The sequence below is a fragment of the Prunus avium genome, chromosome 1 (assembly GCF_965620075.1).
Source record: "Prunus avium chromosome 1, drPruAviu1.hap1.1, whole genome shotgun sequence".
NCBI lineage: Eukaryota > Viridiplantae > Streptophyta > Magnoliopsida > Rosales > Rosaceae > Prunus > Prunus avium.
In genome coordinates, this window is record NC_142284.1 from 37,189,278 (window position 1) to 37,209,325 (window position 20,048).

The window sequence follows — 20,048 nt, forward strand, 5'->3', positions numbered from 1 at the left end:
AACAACAGATGTAATTTTTTTTAAAAAAGATATAAATGATAGTCTGTATTACAAAATGAGGTGGTTTCATACACACTACAAACGTGTTATAGGGGTTTGAACGTTGAGATCACTATTCTGAAAATTAATGCCATTTTTCATGAAGCTAACCCGTTGGCACATATGTAATTAAGTAAACGCCAAATTATGAGATAAAATTGAATGAATTAATATTAGATGTCAATTTTCATTTCTTCCCCTATTTTTGAAATTGAATGACCCAGGATGATGGGATTTTAGTTAAAGTATTATTAACCTACCAGGTGGCAGATTTTGAGAGAGTGTGATGGATTTATGTTGAAATTGACTGTTTTAATAGAGAAGACCACACGTATGTTTCTGTGGCTCTTGAGAGCTGAGAGTTGATGCCCTCAAACACTGAGAATCAGTTCTTGTCCATTTCAAGCAAGATGCTCAAAACCAAGTATCTCTAGTTCTAGTTCTTATCAGATTCATGTGTTTGGAATATGACTAGCATTGCAACAGCTGCCATGTATTTCAGATTCTCTAGAGTTTTCAACCCATCAATTTTGGAGAAACTCGTGTCGTTTTTAAAAGAAAAATATCATACATTTTTTTGTAGTCAAATACATATGATTTTTCAATTGAAATGATTATCAAACGGGTTCTAATAATATTATTTCACATACACTTGCTTGTAATTGAAGTAATTGAAGGTGAAGGAATGATATCCAAAATTTGATTTCTAAAAGAACAGGACCAGTTTCACCAAACAGAGAACGGTATATTAAGATGGTGACCTTTTAAATTACCAAAGTGCTGCTCCGAACTCACCGGCCAACGAAAATATCCGTCAACTTGCTTAAATTCCCCACATTGAATTACACGAACTTGATGAATTATCAACATTTTCCCCACTTTTTATATGACATAGGGTTCACATGTGATGAGATATGACAATTTTTGAATGATATGATATGATATGATATGATATAATTATGTGTCATGCATGCAATGTTGGAAAGATACTATATTTGAATTTGATAAAATTAGCTCAATAATGGATTTGAGTTGATTTAATTTGGAACACATTTTAATTTTAATTTAGAAAAATTATGTTATATTATTTATTTATTTATTTATTGGCCAATGAATCCAAAACCAGTTGATCCTCTTAAACTTTGCAGACATCCAAAATGTCATCAATTGGTGAGGTTGAATTTCCCAATGTCCCATCTATCCTCTTGATCTTAACTGTCCAATCTTCCCATTATGTCCCAACTGTATTATCCTCTGCAAAAAAAAATATTCACTTAAAAGAAAACAAAACAAGAAATATACAAAAAAATCAAAGGAGATTCACTATCATACCCAATATAGGATCCTAAATTATAAAAAAAACTATATATGAAATAGACTTTAGAAACACACCAAAAATCCATTTACAACATAACAAAAAGACTTTTAACTTATTTTAAATTACAAAACTGTCATTGATCTTTTAAAACAAACTCAATCCCAAAATCTCATAAAAAAGCTTAAAACACTGAATAGGGCATCAAAGTAATTTAATAATCAAAATTAAATTTAATAAGGTCAGCTGTCATTTTTTGAGTTTGTTTATAGAAATTAAATGATGTAGTGTTTATTTATAGTTTTAGTGCTAAGAATGAGTATATAACTAAATATCTCAAAAATCAATTTAGGAAGAACACTACTTGCCTCTTTACTTGTAAGACGATACTCATTCTTTCTACGAATCATAGTTTAACACATATGTAACACTAATTCATCAAAAACATAAAATAAAAAACTTCTACACACATGTTACACATCTATTAGCATGAATGTATGAGCTTTTTCTTACCTGATAATGAGGGAAGTATTTTCCGTTTATAAACTCGTTCATCACTTATCTGACTGACACGTTGACATTCGGAGCAATAGAAGAAGCCCCACTGCTCCGCTGAGATCGTGCACACAGAAATCACAGTCCGAGTACATACATGTTAGAAATATCCCATTTTTCTATTCTCGACAATCAAATAAAAAATAAATAAAAAAGATAACACGAGAAATAAAAAAACATATTATTTTTCCCTTTATTTCGGGAACACAACCAAGGTCGTCTCTTTCGCTTACCAGTTGTGAGGGAAATCTCATTCTGACGTGGTCGGGGTTTGTTGTCAGTTTTATCCTTCCCCTCCTACTTCTTCCTCCTCCCTTGCATTTCGGGTCCTATAAATCCTCATCTTTCTCTCCCACAACCACCTCACCCTCCCAAATTCCCATCACCCTATTTTTATCCACCTATAAAATTCTCACTCCAAATTCTAACACACCTTAGTGAATAATCTCCTCTTTTTCAGGTAATCTCCATTGTCATCTCTCTTTATCTCAGATTTGGTATGCTTTGCTTTTCTAATTTATAGGCTTTTCTTTCGCATGAGATCCTCAACATTTCCTGATCAGGTTCAGCTTCCATTTACTTTTTTCCTTCTGTTTGTCTTGTAATGAACAAGCTCATGAATTTATGCTTCTATTTATGCATGGATTATGCTTGTTTCACTATTAGCAGCTTAGCTTAGCTAACCCAAATGAACATAGATTTGATTCTGATTGGTTCAACATGTTGGTGATTTGTTTATTCAGATTTCATTCAGAATTTGTTGTTATCAGAGCTGTTTTAGCTGCCATGAGCTGAAATTCTTGCATATGTGCTCACATTTCAAGTTCTCAATTGATGGTTTTCTACTTTGACTGGATTAAAATTTTCCATTATGTCACCCACCCCATGATAATTTAATTGTTATTAGATCTAGTTATCTGAGCTCCATTTTTGTTGTTTCTGGGGAAGGATATTAGATCCGGTCTAGCTACTACCCTTTTTTTCCTTTTAAAAAGAGAAAATTTAAGTTAAAGAAAAGAAATCAAAGTAGCTAATAAACAAAGTGGGTAGGTTTCTCCCTTGGCCCTTCCCAAATAGTTGTGCTGCCGGCCTTGACTACGAAGACCGGTGGTTGATCTTTTCATCACTTGTATGATCGTATCAGCCTGTCATGTTTTTCTCTTTTTTTTTTCTGTGGTGAATGGATCATTTATGATATATCCTCTCAGAAGTTTACCCCTTTAAAGGTATTTTCTTCTTCTTTTTTTTTTGGTGAACAAGGGGGGGTATTTTCTTCTTTTTTTTTTATCTGTAATGGTGTGCACAGATATATAGGACACTTCCGCCTGAAAGTGATTTTCAAATGGAATTTGAGTATTGTGTGTTTTATTGAATTTCGGTTGCTGCTATCTGGATCAATGCCTTATATTTTTGAAGTGCTAAAATTATGTTATGGTAATCTTTGAATTGAATTTTCGTCCGCATTTATGATTTGTTCAGGTGATTATCAACCTGTCCTGGATACATGGAAGTAACTGGGGGCTAAAACCTGCCAAGTTTATGGCCTGGACTGGTATGATTTCTTCAGCTTATCTTACTCCACGACTACAGATGAAATGTTTATTACTTCTTGTTCCTATTCTTGAAAGGAGGCGGCACTAATTTTGCACTGCGATATGCAGATACTTGGGCAATGCGTGGGGGAAGATATAAATTAGGGAGCAACTACTCTGGGAGCAGAACTTCTGTTATGGAATTTGAATCCGACTGGAAAAAACACAGGAAATTGCCAGCATATACTGCTCATGTGATGCGTTCTGCAACATCCTTTATGCCTTGGTCTTGTAGAATCCCTATAGGTGACGGATATCACGAATTCCTTTAAACAAATGTCTGCTATCATAAAGTGTACGCATTTTTGGGTGATACCTAACTGGTCATACCAAGATAACCTGCATCTCTTTTGATTTGCATAGTTTCTCAATCTAAAGAATGCCGGGTTTTGTGAGTGAAAATAAGAGATTCAGAGAACCAAACATGTGTTTATCCAATTTGGTCATGCAAGATACACCAATTCGTTCAAAAAGCTATTGTAGTTTGACTTCTCTAGTCGTAGATGATTTTGACAGCCCCATTCTACCGGGACTGCCAGATGACATAGCAAAACATTGCCTTGCTCTTGTTCCTCGTTCCGACTTCCCTGTTATGAGTGGTGTGTGTAAGAAATGGAGGCATTTTATTCAAAGCAAAGAACTCATCACTGTGCGACAACTAGCTGGGGTTCTTGAGGAGTGGCTCTATGTGTTAACAACAGATTCTCTAGGAAAGCCAAGCCACTGGGAGGTTTTAGATTGCCTCGGACGCAAGCACCATATTCTTCCTTCAATGCCTGGTCCAATGAGATCTGGGTTTGGGGTGGTAGTTCTCAGTGGAAAGCTTCTTGTCATTGGTGGATATTCTGTGACCAGCGGGACCAGTGTTGCATCAGAAGATGTTTACCAATATGATTCTTGCCTCAACAGGTATTTTTCTCTGTGATTTGCTCATTCAGCTTAAGCTCATAATAATCCAATCTTTTCTTAATCACCTTTCTGCCATTTTGTTGTTGTTGACATATATGATTGTAATTGTAGGTGGGGAAAATTAGCAAGCCTGAATGTGGCTCGACATGACTTCGCTTGTGCAGAAGTGAGTGGAATGATCTACGCAGTTGGAGGATTTGGTATAGATGGGAGCAGTCTCTCTAGTGCCGAGGTGTACAATCCTGACACAGATACTTGGACCCTGATTGAGAGTCTTCGCCGCCCACGATATGGTTGCTTTGCCTGTGGATTTGAAGGAAAGCTGTATGTTATGGGCGGAAGGTCAAGCTTCACTATTGGAAATTCAAAGTTTGTTGATGTCTACGACCCCGAGAAGCACACTTGGTGTGAGATGAAGAATGGTTGTGTCATGGTCACTGCTCACGCTGTGCTGGAAAAGAAGCTATTCTGTTTGGAGTGGAAGAACCAGCGGAAGCTTTCAATTTACAATCCAGAGGACAATTCATGGGAGATGGTACAGATCCCATTGACTGGAAGCACAAGTATAAAGTTCCGGTTTGGGATACTAGGTGAGAAACTTCTGCTATTTTCACTTGAGGAGGAACCTGGTTACCGTACTTTGTTGTATGATCCAAATGCAACCCCAGGATCAGAGTGGCAGACTTCTGAGGTAAAGCCGTCTGGTCCATGCTTTTGCTGTGTTACGATCAAGGTGTGAAACGTGTGCCCGAAAGTTAGAGAACCTTCGTAAGAGACTAGAAAACAAAGTTGGCGCACTTCTTGCATTGATTGGATTAGGATTTTAAATAATTACTGATAATTGTGCTTGTTCTGTTTGCCTGGATTAGGACAAGCAATAACACTTAATGTTCTTCTTGCATTGCCTAGAAGTCAGTCAAGTCTAGTTTGGGACTGCTCTCTTTTATCAATCAACTTCCTTGCATTTGTTTATGTTCGACTGGGATTTATCTTCTTTGCACGTATGCAGTGCCTGCCTACTTCAAAAAGTGGGACCTCCAGTTTGCTAAAATATGTGGTTGCATAAAAATTCTTATTAATCATAAATCAGTAAGTTATTTATTTATTTTCAATTAAAGGCCAAAGGCCAATGACTTTATTCAACATTAGAACGTAAAGAACAAAAATCATCCTGAAGGTAAGAGTGAAGCCAACTAGGTCCCTATTACAAGATAAAGTAAATTTGGCTAATTGATGAGTCACAAAATTACATGTACGAGGTTGGTGTTGCAAGGATATGAATACAAAACAACAGAGTAACTCTTTCAGTTCCTCTATCAACTCTCCTTCCATTCTCGTGTCAAATTTAGTTCAGTTTACGAACGCATTACGAATTATTAGCAGGCGTGATTCCATTTGAATTTGTCCTAAAATTGTTTGGAATCTTTGCGACATCAAAACTAGATGCTTCAAACCATTGATATAACTTGTAAGTTGGCTCTTTGGCCTACGTCAAAAATTGTCCCCTGTTTACCAACTAACTTTTAATTTACTAATCTTCTTCCCAACAGTGAAAGCTCACAAGTTACATGTTCAAAGTCTCTCCCCATTCTCATCAAAAAAAAAAAAAAGTCTCTCCCCATTTAATTTTCTTTATTAAAATAAAAAATAAAAAAAAACACTCCGAGAAGCCATTTGAAATATTTGTAATAAGGGAAATTTTTTGCAATACCCATGAACTCCAGATTTTATTTACTTTTATGTACTTTCAATTTGGTTTTGGTTCTCTCTTAATCTTTTAATACGTATCAATTTAACCTGTATTTTTTAAATTATGAGTTATTTTCCGACAATAGGGTCTAGCCCAATGAAAAAGGGCTTGACTTGCAGATTAGAGATCTCATATTCAAATTTCCATGACATCATAGTTGTGTGTGTGAGAGAATTCTTCATCTCTTATAGTTTAGACTATGACTTGTACTATAAAAAAAAAAAAAAAAGAGTAAGAAAATTAACGAAAAATGTGATAAATTTGATGATTGGGAATAAATTGACACTTTGAACAAAAAGAGAGAGGAATAAATTAAAAGATTACGGCCAAATTGAAAATTAAAAAGACAAATCAGAAGATCGTGATAAGCTCATGTAGCATTGCTAAATTTCGGCTAGTAATAATTGTCCTAACTCACTTAAACTGGCAACTCAAAATTATTTTAACAGAAAAAAAAAAACCATAAAAATTATGAATTTATTCTTTTCACATTCACGCGAAAAAATAAGGTAGCGTTCGGTATCGTTTTCATTGCCTGTTTTCTGTTTTCATTTCATGTTTTCTGGAAAATATATGTTCGGTGGAACATTTTTGTTTTCCCTAAAAATGTTTTCCAAAAACAAATCCAATTCATGAACAAAAGTTGAAAACGAAAATATGTTGTTTTCGTTTTCAGTCCATACGATAATTCATTTTTTCCATCTCTCTTTCACCAATCAACGTCGATTCTTGTCTTTGAAATTCTCCATAGCTATTCTTCTTCTAAAATATCTGAGATCTTGATTTACTTATCAAGCACACCAAACCAAGAAAAAAAAATTCAACTGAGGAGCACCACTGTGGAAACCCATCTCCACCGATCCAGACCCATCGTCTAGTTTGCCGCACCGGCACCTCCAAAGCACGATCACCACCAAAGCAGTCGAACCATAACTGCCACAAACCCAGTTGAACCACTATCACCACCCAATCGAACCACCACCAACCATTAACAAATGAAAACAGAAAGAGGATGGGTATGAAGAGGAAGAATCAGAGAGAGGAAGAAGAAAAGAAAAAATAAGAGAGGAAGAAGAAGAAAAGAAAAAATTAAGAGAGGAAGAAGAAGAGAAGAGAAAATAGTGAAAAAGGAAGAAAGAAAGAAAAAAGAAACTGTCTGGGAAAGAAAAGAAGAAGAAAATAGGAAAAGAGAAAGAAAAAAAGAAAGAAGAAGGGCACGGGCCTGGGAAGGAAGGAAAGGGATAAAGAAAGAGAGAGAAAGAGAAAAAAGAAATGAGATAAAGATAATGTTTGTCTTTAAAAAAAAACATTAGAATTTTTTATTTGTTAAATTATACATTTTTTTATTGTTTATAAATTTTTGTCTTTGAAAAATAGCAGAATTTTAAAATTAAAAAAAGCTGAAATTAGCAAAAATACTCTTGAAAATAACTCACATATAATAATTCCTCTAAAATATCATAATGAAAAAAAATTAGAAATGAAATTATAAAAAATACACCTGAAAAACAATTGTACTACCAGACACATTTTCATTGTTTTTGTTTTCTGAAGATGTTTTCTAATTAATTACAGACGCATTTTCATTTCCTGAAAATGCAAATTCGTTTTCTTGTTTTCATTCTCTGAAAATATTCTCTGAAAACACTCTCCGACAACGGGCCCTAAATGTTCTTTCGAGTGATGTGAAGGAGGGGAAAAAAAAAAGGCGCACACTGCTTATTGCGCGCTCGCGCTCTCAAAATACCCAAACAAATACGCAAGCAAAACGTCGAACAGCTGAGCTGCGTCTAACAATTCACAAATCCACAGTCCACACTCTCTAGTCTCTCTCTGCGTTCAACCACGAGAGCAGAATTTCAGCAGCGACAATGTTCGGAGCTCAAGCTTCCTCTTCTCCTTTCGGCCTGTCATCGTCAACCTCAGTCTTCGGAACGCCGTCGTCAACCTCGGCCTTCGGGACGCCGTCGTCAACCCCGGCCTTCGGGATGCCATCGTCAACCCCAGCCTTCGGCACGCCGTCTTCAACCCCAAGCTTCTTCACTCCTTCGACCCCAGCCTTTGGAACTCCGTCGTCGTCTTCATTTTCCACTGGTGGCTTTGGCGGCTCCTTCTTCGCCACTCCATTCTCTTCTCAAACTCAACAGCAACAACAGCAACAACAGCAGACGCCGTCGTTTCAACAACCTCAGTCTGCTGGTGGCTTTGGGTTTCAGAGTCCGTTCACTTCGCCACAGCAGCCGACTCCCTTCCCTAATTCTCAATTGACTACTCAGATGGCTCCTGTTGCTCCTCTCCCCTTCTCTCTCGCCGATCGTGATATTCAAGTAAGGTTTTCCTTTTACCTTTTGTTTTTTCACTTCAAATCCCTAACCCTAGCTCACTCGATATGTTTTGATTTGACGTTTTTGATTTTCTGCGCCAGGCAATTGTTGACGCTTACAAGGATGAGCCTGGAAACCCTAAATATGCTTTTAAGGTTTGTTTTTCTTGTCTTCTTTATTCAGTTTGTTAGATTTTCGAATGCAGTGGTTTCCCGCCCCTGATCTATATGCTTGTCTGTTTCATTTGTTGGAAAACAGATGAAAAATAATGAAAGTAAGGTTGTGAAATTATGCTTGTTTTAGAAGGAACTGAATGGTGAAGTTCATGTTTGAGTAAAACCCCAGCTTCTTATCTTCCCATTGGTTTTAAGCAACCTAGTTTTGGAGATTCATTTGAGGAATGATTAACTGTCTTGAATTTTGCAGCATTTGCTGTTTAGTGTAACCGATCCGCAGTTCAGGGTGAAGCCTGCTGGTGTATCAGATGTGAGTTTATTGTTTACCTTTTATTTCCTGATTGTTAGTGCTATTATCTGTTTTTTTGTTAATCTTTTTATTTCGGCTAAGTTTGGAGAATAGTTTGCATTGTCAGATAATGTGGGCAGAGGCTATGGGGAAGCTTGAAGGTCTGGAAAGTACTGACAGGGAACGCCTGTGGCCTCAGCTTGTTCAGGGTTTTAAAGATCTTTCGCAACGCTTGAAGGTAATTGTTGTTAGTTTTAAGCATAGAGATATTATTAGGAGTATTTTTGCATGTTCTTTTTTATTGTTGATGCTGAGACGCTGACCAATAAATACTTGGAAAGAGTGCATTTGAGTAATGTTTTGAGTTTTTAAGTAACAAATTCACTGGTTGGTGTTCGTGAATGCCAATTTTTGTGAAGATGTTACAGTGCAAAGGTTCTGTTGTGGCATTTACTGACTGAAATTTCGGATAAAAATTTAAAAATTTGTTGGTTACCAACCAGAGTTGCCGTCACAAAAAGTTTTCTGTCAAATTACGTGCCTATAGTTGGATCACTACCATGATGCAAGTATTGAGTTAATATGGTTTGAGTAGAATTTCCTTTCCGAAAAACATATGGTTTGAGTAGAACAAAAAGGGTTTAGGAATCAATGCAGTTGCAATAACTTTGTGTTGATAGCTCTTAAGATGGGGAAAAGGCAAATGAAATATTTTGGTCTTGCATGGCGACACAAACATATATATTTGGAGAACTTACTGATTAAAAGCTATTTGTGTTACTTCGATTGATCAATATTTATTTGCATGAAGAAACTATGATAATAAAATGAAAGTGATCAGTTTTGAGGATTTTGCACCTGTACTCCTTGTCATCATTTACTGAAGTCTGATGTTGTCAAAATGAGCTGATGCAGCTCCAAGATGAAGTCCTTCTTTCAGATGCTGAGAGATTGCAAATGACCCAAAGCAATGTCAAGATGGTATCTTTTTAGCTCATACGTTCATCTACTTTTATCATACAAATTTGAAAATAGTTTTCACGTCCTCTGTCATTTGCAGCTTCAAAGGCATTTTCAAGCTGACACTCTTCCTTGGATCGAAAGAATGAGACAAAAAGAACAAGGTCTTCAAAGGCGCCTTTTGAGGGTGGGTACAGTTTCTGCTAAATATTTAAGGAACTGTAAAGAATGAGTCTGTAAATTAAGGTTGACACTCATTGTACTTCTTTGTTGTCCCTCTGTGGTTTTTAAGTTGGCTTAGACTAAAATAGCTTCATTGCAATTTGGCCTTGTAACAAACATCTAGTTGTTGTCAGTTGTATGGGTTGGACCTGAAATAGTTGTCTGTTTCACGGGTTTAAATCATTATTGTGTGGGTAGCTTATGCATTTTGTATCTCTGCAAGTGTTTTGACCTCTTTTAATCTCCTTGTGCTATTCCAAAAGGTGATGAGACTACTGGAGGCACTTGAGGGCAAGGGTTTTCGGCTGCCTTTAATGAAAGGTGAAGCAGAATTGGCTGAGAAGTTAGCTGCAATTACTAGACAGGTTCTTTTTCTCTTGCCCTTTATCCCTTCTATGCATCCTACTCCCTGTTTGTCATTAGGTGAAGATACTAATAAGCAGTTGGATTTCCAGTTGAAAGGATCGGGAGCTGAGCTATCTAGGAGGGTACAAAACCTGGTAACCATATCCCGTGTCCAAGAAAATGCTATTGGTGCTGGTGGTTTAGTCTGTCTTCCAGGATCAACCAAAATACATGAACAGAGTCTTGCTGATATGCAAGAGGTGAGAGTGGACTAGTTTCGAAAGCTTCTATTTTATGTCACCTTCTGCGAGTAACCGTCTGTGTAGTTTCCTATTGATGTAGTTCTGCAATGCTGTCCTTTAGGAATTATTGCAGTACATGTCTTTATTTGACAACTTATGATGTGAGATTGGTCAACTGAAAGTTCATTTTTGTGGGACAGGTCTTACAACAGCAGACAGAAGCCATTGCAAGACTGGGCAATGTTTTGAAGCGCGATATTAGGGACATGGAGATTATAATGGCCGAGGAGACAGAAACTACGGAGAATATGATTATGAGCTAAGGCGGCAAAATGACGGTTTGTCAACTGTAATTTTATGCGTTTAATTTGGTAACCAGCGGCAGGGTAGTTTTGAGTGGAATTCTGGAAATCATTTTGGATGATCAGAGACGGAACTCATTTATCCACTTGCATCTTTTGCAATGAATATTGACTCTAGGATCTACTTGCATTGCCACCAAAGAACTTAATGAAACAAAAAAATAAACAGAAAAGTATGTGCACTATTTACGGGATTGGCCCTGCTTTGGACCTATACAAGCCCGCATTAGATCTATAAATGGGCCTGAAGTGGGCCTGAATTGGGCCCGAATTGGGCCTTGAATGACCATGAGTCTTGTTACGGGCCGGCATGACTAATGGTCTAGTAATGGGCCTCCAATTGTGCTCCATATGGGGCTATTTGGGCCTCACATGACCATTGGTCTGAACATGGGCCCAGGGACAATTGCGGGCCTCATATGAAGTCCATTGGTCTTTACATGCCGAATCATTCAAGAGTCCTCTTCGCTTTATTGGACCACCCGGATAATTGATAAAAGAAAAACGGGGATTGTTTTACATTTGCATTCTTTTATAAGAGCATTTTCCTACAACAGAATCTAGAAAATTTCAAATAATACAACGCTTGCTGGTCTGTCTCATTGATAAACTATAACTAGAGCATTTTCCTAAATTTCATTTTCTTTCCACTATGGATTTTTTCTACGATGTCCTATAGCTAGCTGGGGTAAGCTTCTGCCATGATTAATAATACAAGAGATGTCCAGCCATTAAATACGCGGGCACCTTTTCCCTTGCCATTCCTCTGATCATATTGTTCCCGGAAGAACCCATTTTTGTGATAATTCTGAACCACATTTCTGCAGCACGGGGGAAATGCATTTAAATCCATAAAATATAATAGATTAAGCATGAGCAAATGCAAATCAATAGGCATCAAATGGGTAGAAAATGTCCACAATACCTAATCAAATTGCCTCTCAAGTCTTCGTAGATGGTTCTCGCTTTTTCCCTATATGGCCCATCCACTGGAACAATTCAAACAAGAAGAAAATTCATGCAATAAGACGGTAATAAAAGAAGGGATAAAGCTTGCAGGACGATTCTTTTTCTATTATCAGTCAGTGGAGGGGTTAGGGTACGTACCTCCAGAGTAATGATGGAGTGATGAAAGAATCATGTAATTCATGTTCATCCATATTGGACCCCTCCAATAAGGAGCATCATGTTCTGTATTGTATTTCATGTACAAGGAACTGTCGTATAAAAGACGAAATATTTTGTGCTTTAGACTTCACAGAGTCTTCAAAAGTCAGAGAAAATGAATTCTACCAAGAACACCAATAAATTTGACATTCTCTTTTTGCATGATCACCTTGTTTTGGCAAGAGAACGGAGTCCAAACTTTGTCCATAAGATACTACGGTTCGATATAAGGTCTAGCTGTTTTTCCAAAATCCTTGAATCCTGTGCGATTTATAAACATGAGAAATCTATACTCAAAGGATATAATTGGCAAAATATTATCTTTGCAACCAGATGACACTACTTACTGCTGGAATAATCCTTGCAATGAAGGGGAAAAGACTAACAGGGCCGATATGAGGAACCAGTCCCAATTTGGGGCTTTCTAATACCTCCCTCACGAGCTCTCGAGTTGCATAATTGTGTCCTACCGTCGTTTCTTTCCAAACTAAACGAACCTAGTATGATCAAATCAATGCCCAATATTAGCATGCAAATATTGTAAATATTGAAAAGCAAAAAAGCTATCCACCTTGTAATATTTATGCAATGGACATTAGACCCAGCAGGCTACCAAACCATCTATTGGACGACATAATTTATCTAAACCTATTAGACATGACAGCACATGCTAGCATGCTATAAGAAATTTGTAGTCCCAAAACAAATCATCTTTATTCACTTATGGGCAGTTTTGACTCTTGTTCTTATATCAAGATATTAACTAGAATCATGAGGAACCCATGTACCACGTGCAAATAATGCTTGTGAAAACATCACAGAAGAGAAGAAAAAAGGGATTATATTGATTACCAGCAAGCAGCTTACCTTTTCCGTATGATTTCCAAAATCAAGATAAGTTCCATATGCATCATCATAGTGCATCTGTTGAAACATTAAAAAAAATATACGACATAAAAACAATGAACTAAAATAGTAATTAACCGAGCACATTTCCTTATTGAACATGATAATAAATGCCTTCAATCCCCCCTCCCCCCAAAACCCCGCACCAAAAAACAAAATGATGGCTGGGAAATACATATTGCAGTCAAATGTGTCAGGGTGAATATACAACAACAAACTTTAAATATGATAACGAAAAACTAACCTGATTCAGAATTTCAAAATCCGAGAGTAACTTAACCGTATTACCGTATTCCTGCATCATTTTTTAAATGTTAAATAACTGGAATATCCCAGTAGTGTTTCCAAATGTACTTGTTTCACTCACATACCTTTCCAGATTTATTTTCCTTCTCAAACAGCTCTGCAATGGAATGCATGCAATCTGCTGCAAGTAGCATCCAGCATCTAAGATCTACATGGCGTTCATCCTCACTCGGGTGAGAAGCACGTGGATAATCATCCAATCCAGAAGTCAGCGTCTGGAGATGCCATAATAAAATCTAAGTTAACTACCGGTGTCTTTAAACAGGAAGGTTTTCCTAATTTGATCCGAAATTGAGCAACTCTGGCATATCATTCCCAAAATAATACCACATTCTTGCTAAGATTTAAAACAAAAGGAGAAACAAATCTTGTTGAATATAAAGTCCTTAACAGAGTAAGAATTTCTATAAAACAGAACCTTCGGGTTTAATTCCCTAGTTGTTGTGTGGTCTCTCCCATGCCAGTAGTAGCTGCCAACTTCCTTCCCTGTGTTCATAGAATCATACTCCAAATAAATAAAAAGTTCCAATTGTCAAAAAGGAAAATTGATTCTAGTAATGAGTTATAACAGACATACAAGCACATACTCAGTAATGAGTTACCACATATGTGCCCTTGAGTAGAATAACAGACCATAAACTCATGTCTCACAACCCTGCCTATAAAGAAAAATCCATGGCAGACTAAAGAGTGACAAAACCCTTATATACCTGACTGGGTAGTGTTGAACCATTGAAACCATGCTTCTAGGCGAACAAAAGCTCGTTCTAGGAATGAAGAGATCGCATCGGTTTCAGCAGCAGTAAACTTGTTTATCTTTACGCCATGAACTAGGTCTGTCAGAAGCAAACTTTCAGCCAGCCAACAAAATTTTCAAGTAGACAACATACATTCTGAGGTATATGGGAAGAAACTAGGACGTCAAAATTCTAATTCTAACAATGATGTCTCAAGTCATATTGTTTTCTTGAAAAGTCTAAAGTCAAATATATGGGGACACAGATAACAAAATAAAATTTTCTTAGCATAAAAGCGTCAAACTGAAAACTACATTTCCATGGACAGAAAGTTTAATAGAAGGAAAAAAAAAAACTCACTTACCATTTAATGCTAAAAGTAGAGCTGGTGGATTTCCATTTGTTGGAATCTGAACAACATAATCACTGGGGACTTTACTGCAGGTACCCCAGAAAAAGCTTACATACTACTTCCATTTACAAAATCTAAGACCTGAACTTATACGCATATTTGAACAAGAATATCACCTTAGAGCTTCAGCACCTAAAATTTGCTCACGCGGAATCCATCCATCAATATTCATCAGATCTAACCAGTGTCCTATGATGTCCAAGGAAATATGGATATCCCAACGCCTGATTGACATTGAAGATACATATATGAAAGAGTTGCCATTTTCCAATAGTGGATAGATAGGACACTAACATAAGGTATTTAACTTCATATTTTAGTATTATTTTTTTCTTTCCAGAAATTGCAAAGGCAGCAGCTGGAATTAGGTCAAAATGGGAGTAACATGCAGACTGAAAAACATGAGGCAACTCACCAGACCAAAAGCTGATGAAAGCCTTCATCCCACAAAAATCCCCTTGGAAAGAAGGGCCGACTTGGAACAGCTGTATAAAGCTCAGCAGGCCAATATAAAATAGAATCATCATGATTTCCCGGCTGCAAGAGGAAATGGCCAACTGTATGATTTTGTCAGATGTCCACATTGATGTGATCAATAAGTATAAAAAATAACTATTCTTTCAAATAAGTATAAAAAATAACTATTCTTTCAAATAAGTACAAAATTTAACTGATGCAGCCAAAGATTCTCACAAATTTGGTCACTGTAAATTAACTGCTCTGTTAAAGCCCAGTCAGATAATACTTATTGTGATCGAACCCCGTTGATATCACATCCTATTTTACGAACATCCTGGTTTGTGATTCTTGCACTTTCTCTTATTTGGAAGCAAAAGAGATGAATTTCATTAAGTTAAGCAGGAATCATTAGCATCTGCTTTTGGGTGATCATGCAATTAGCCACATGACATGCTCCAAGAGATCTTATTTTCCCTAAATTATGAAAACAAAGGAGGAAAAATGGAAATTGAACTCAATTCATTTGTAAAAAAACAAAATTTGAAAACAGAGGAAAAATAAAAAGTATTGAAAGGACAGGTAGCCCATCGAAGTAACCAACATGACATGCTCTAAGAGATCTTATTTTCCCTAAATGATGAAAACAAAGGAGGAAATATGGAAATTGAACTCAATTCGTTTGTAAAAAAAAACAAAGTTTGAAATCAGAGGAAAAATAAAAAGTATTGAAAGAAGGACAGGTAGCCCATCGAAGTAACCAACAACTTACATTCATATTCCCAGATATGGCTATTTTTGACTGTCCGAAGAAGTAGCCAATGCCACCCAACAAGTTTCCTATAGCAGCTTTACCAGCAACAATAGATTCAGAATCAAGCTGAAAGCATAATAACATGAGTTCAGAAGTCATTTGTTGCCAATAATATTTAATCAGCTTAAGTGAAACTCTTTTTTTTTTAATAGATCAGCTTAAGTGAAACTCTGATGCACATAACTATCTCAGTTTGGCAAAAAAATTTAAATTCAGTGTTTGTAACCGCATATATAGAACATCAGCTTCAACTGTCATGCTGACATGCAAGACATGGGATTCTCAAAACTAAAATTCAAATCCAGAAATCATAAGAAGTATCATGAAGCTAGAGGATGTGGGAAGGCATCAATGCAATAAAGGCATTTTTTCTGTGGGGCCAAAATACAGTGAAGACTTCGATATGTCCCAAACATCACACAAAGAGATTCAACAGAGTATTCAAAATGATGGACTAGCTTTCAGATTAAAGTAACTTGCTGAATTGGCATAATTTTTTTCACCATGTCATCCAAAATCAGAAGAATATCATAGAACAGTACTCATGTAATTTCATGTAATTGTGTGACTTCATATAAATATTTCGCTTCAAACAAGACATTCAAATAGCAAGCCCAATGCATTAGTTTGTAACAAAATGCATTATCCTCGGAAGCTGATTTCCAGAATACCTTGTCAACCAGATTAAAGCTCTTCTCAAATTTTGCGTCAAATTCCCTTTGCTTCTCCTTCAGTTGACTCGTCAGTGAGGAACCTTGATTATAGAGTAACTAACTAAAAGTTAAAGGCACACACATGGAGATTAAAGAATAGAAGAAATTAAAATTCTAATTTCTGGTCATTGACAAAACCCAAATTGAAGGAAATAATAGCTTTAAGCCTTGGCAGAATAACCTTGGGTTCAACAATGATTCAGTCTTAATGATCCCTTAATGGAAGCCTGACTATAGAACTTCAGTTCTGGAGCTAGCTTTAATTTCTTTTGAAAGAATGTTCTCTCACATTTACCGAGTTTCTCTTATATACTATTTTTGTACTTAGTGGAACCCCTCTGTGCTTCTAACATTGTTACTTATCAAGATTAAATCGAAGAGGAACCTGTATGGCTGCCGACACGTTCTTCTAGTCTTGGACTTTCCAACCCAGTTCCAGATATGAATGCAACATCTGTCCTGAAAGGAGTCCTAGCAGAAATCTGCATAAGAATGGGAAACCACAGAAGAATGCAGATGAGAAAGATAAAATGAAGCGTGAAACATAATGACACAATGATTAGTTAAACTACTATGATATTTCCCAAATAATTATCCAGTACTCTTTACCACCATGAGTATATACCTGAAAAACTAGAATATTTGGAGAATCATCAGATGTGTCAGGTAGCTGCAGTCGACCAAACTTCCTAACCTAGAAACATGGAAGAGAAATCCCAGGCAGTCAAGGCAAGATTTGTGATAGATATTAAAAATCTGGATATTTTGTCTAGATATAATAAAATGATGTCAAGGAAATCTGACATACTTGTAGTCCAAGATTTTCCTGGACAAGATCAGATAAGTTGTGAACATGAGGCGTCTTAAAACCAGCATAATGAACTTCCAAATCATCCTGGAAAGAAACACAGAGAAGTATGTCACCGATCAGCACTGGAGGCCTTCAACAATATACATCAACTGAATGTGGATTGAACGGAACTGACACTGAATTTTCATACAGACATGAGGTAAAATTTTAGCATAAATACTTGGATGTAAGCAAGCATATGATTTCATCCACAAATGTGATGAACTGTTCAGTAATTCATTAGTTTTAACTAATATTTAACATGAATACCACAAAAACCATGATAATCTATGGCACCAACGGTTCTTAAGTTAAGGAGGTAGACCAAGAATACTTGAGGTTCATGAAAATATATTTCCTAGTTTCCTCATCATATGACATTTTCATTCAAAATAAAGAAATATTTTTTATCTTCACCATAAGATTACCAGTGATTTAAGATGTAGCTGCCAACTTCCAATGTCCATACGTGAACCAGAGGCGAGGAGAGAGTTCTCATGAATCCCCAAGGTATCTCCACCTATATTTAGAGCATTCCCATCTTCATCGGCCAGATAGAAAAAGAGATGTGCACTTGACGAAAGTTCCTCATACCCCTTAGATCTGTGAAAGAAGCATGATGAAAAGAGTCAATAACAGATTCATGAATAGTGTTTGGCTAAATCAGATAGCCTAATTCTGTCAGTTCTAGGATGCAATGTACATGAATAAAGTATGCCTGGGAAATTCGATGCTACAGTTAGAAACAAAATTGCCATCGGCCTTTCCCCCACCTGGGAAGGGTCCCAACGCTCAACAAAGAAATGAAGAGAAAATCTAAAGGTTGCTCTGCATTATATCAGTATACTTGTATGTATAGTCCTCACACCTTCCATTCAATGCTCAAACCCCCTCACACTTTGCATATACCCTATGCATTTGATAAAGCAAAAGTTATAGAATTAAGTCAGGCTATTTACTTGTGGTTCTGCACATCAAGTCGAACTGCCCAATCTCCTCCATAGCCACTGTCTTCGCCCTTGGATTTCAAGAAACTTGTGGCCAAGTTCATGTCCTGGTCAACAATGACTTGATGTCCAAAATTGCGCCCATCATGTTGTTCCCAACCATATTTGCTCAATTCATCAGAATCTTGGCAAACATGCCGCATGACATATCTCCCATCCTTTATACTAATCCACATTAACCCGGCTATCAAAGATCGAGGAGCCCTGCCAGGTGCAACAGCTATAATTACCACCACAACATCATTTGCAATCCTTTAAGTATAAATACATAAAGGAACAAAATGAAGCATCTGTGAATATAACGAAATGATATAAAGTGAAAGATCAAGCATATCAGGAAACAGATGTTGATTAACAATGTGAGCAAGTGCCCAGTTTTAGTGACTTGAATAACAAAATTTACTGTGCAACATAAATTTATGCTCAAAATACCTGAAAATACAAAACGGATTACGAAAATCATAATTAACGGACATAAATTTACACAAGAACATCAACAAAAAACAATATGTTAGGCAATGGCAAGTACACACCTGGCGCGGATTCCGAGATAAACGTTAGGCCGATATGTTCCCCAATACAAGCTCTCCTTGTGCTCACCTTGAAACTGCCACAACCCGGAACAAAGCATGATCACCTCAGAAAATACACGCAACAATCAACAAGTAAAAAACGAATCACACTATACCTGAGGAAGGTCCATGAGCTTTGGAGCAGGGAAGGGCGTGACAACCCTAGGCGTCTGAGCTTGTTCGATGGGGTTGATGAGGTTATAGATCAAAAACAAGATGGCGAAGAAGGCGATCACGCTAAGCCCTAGCAGGACTCTGAGATCGACGTTGAAAATTCCAATTGAAGTATGATTCCTACCTCTACCTCTGGGTGGCCTCAAATTGGGCTTTGTATCGTCGTCGTCTCTAGAGGAGCTAGCTCTGCTTCGAGCACTTCTTCTTCCAGCTCCAGCCATTGTAGACCTCACTGTTATCGGCTCGAGTCTTCTTGACTGAGAGAGTCTCAGCTCAGTCTGCTTATTCTCTCTTCTCTTCTTCTCTAAACCAAACAAAGACCAGAAGATGGAAATGAATGGGCCCGAATGCTCGGCCCACTAAATTGGAGCCAATACTCGATACTTGTGGGACTTTAAAAACTTCGCTCCAATTTCTCTGCACCTGCCTCTACGCCACGTGTTCGGTTCTATAATTTTCCAATTTGTTTTTGTTTTTTCTTCGTACCATTTCTTAGAGGTGGCAATTTCCTACACGACCCATTACACGACTCGAAACCCGCACGGAAAAAACACGACTTGAATCCGCACGATTAATAATTTGGTAATTTTCAGATCAACCCGTTATGATCCATTTTGTAACATCCCGACCCAAAATAAAGGAATAGTGAATTAATTAATTTCAAGAATTATGAATTTCCGATTTTGCCCTCGAAGTAGGGGTAATTTATTCATTTTCATCCGGAAGGATTTCGGGGCAGTGGCTGGTACCTTTACGTAGGTCTTACTGAGACGAGTCCGTAAACATGCGGTAAGTTTGAATCGGAGTTGTAACGAGAGAGATACGATCTAAAAACTCTTAGTGGCACAATCGTA

At 37.0% G+C, this 20,048-nt stretch overlaps 3 protein-coding genes across 3 annotated transcripts; 2 read left to right on the forward strand and 1 right to left on the reverse strand.

The window, feature by feature from the left end:
* The first annotated feature begins 3,733 nt into the window (after nt 1-3,733).
* On the forward strand, nt 3,734-5,382 carry LOC110769587 (Galactose oxidase/kelch repeat superfamily protein). Its single transcript, XM_021973599.2, has 2 exons — nt 3,734-4,410; nt 4,522-5,382. Exons 1-2 carry the CDS (start codon nt 3,881-3,883, stop codon nt 5,147-5,149), a joined length of 1,158 nt encoding a protein of 385 aa, XP_021829291.2. The 5' UTR covers nt 3,734-3,880; the 3' UTR covers nt 5,150-5,382.
* Nucleotides 5,383-7,842: 2,460 nt separating this feature from the next.
* On the forward strand, nt 7,843-11,186 carry LOC110769525 (nuclear pore complex protein). The gene is made up of 9 exons (XM_021973527.2): nt 7,843-8,487; nt 8,586-8,639; nt 8,911-8,970; nt 9,077-9,187; nt 9,865-9,930; nt 10,010-10,096; nt 10,395-10,496; nt 10,587-10,736; nt 10,919-11,186. The coding sequence occupies exons 1-9, from the start codon at nt 8,032-8,034 to the stop codon at nt 11,039-11,041; spliced, it is 1,209 nt and encodes a 402-aa protein (XP_021829219.1). The 5' UTR covers nt 7,843-8,031; the 3' UTR covers nt 11,042-11,186.
* A 384-nt stretch (nt 11,187-11,570) lies between these two features.
* On the reverse strand, nt 11,571-19,540 carry LOC110769517 (mannosyl-oligosaccharide glucosidase GCS1-like). Its single transcript, XM_021973516.2, has 22 exons — nt 19,137-19,540; nt 18,982-19,055; nt 18,401-18,652; nt 17,870-18,044; nt 17,400-17,486; nt 17,217-17,285; nt 16,977-17,073; nt 16,550-16,632; nt 15,837-15,944; nt 15,024-15,145; nt 14,725-14,832; nt 14,561-14,634; nt 14,170-14,295; nt 13,878-13,945; nt 13,525-13,674; nt 13,398-13,448; nt 13,115-13,171; nt 12,595-12,744; nt 12,417-12,508; nt 12,188-12,297; nt 12,006-12,069; nt 11,571-11,901 (listed from the first exon to the last, which is right to left on the reverse strand). The coding sequence occupies exons 1-22, from the start codon at nt 19,413-19,415 to the stop codon at nt 11,760-11,762; spliced, it is 2,538 nt and encodes an 845-aa protein (XP_021829208.2). The 5' UTR covers nt 19,416-19,540; the 3' UTR covers nt 11,571-11,759.
* Between the last annotated feature and the right edge of the window lie 508 nt (nt 19,541-20,048).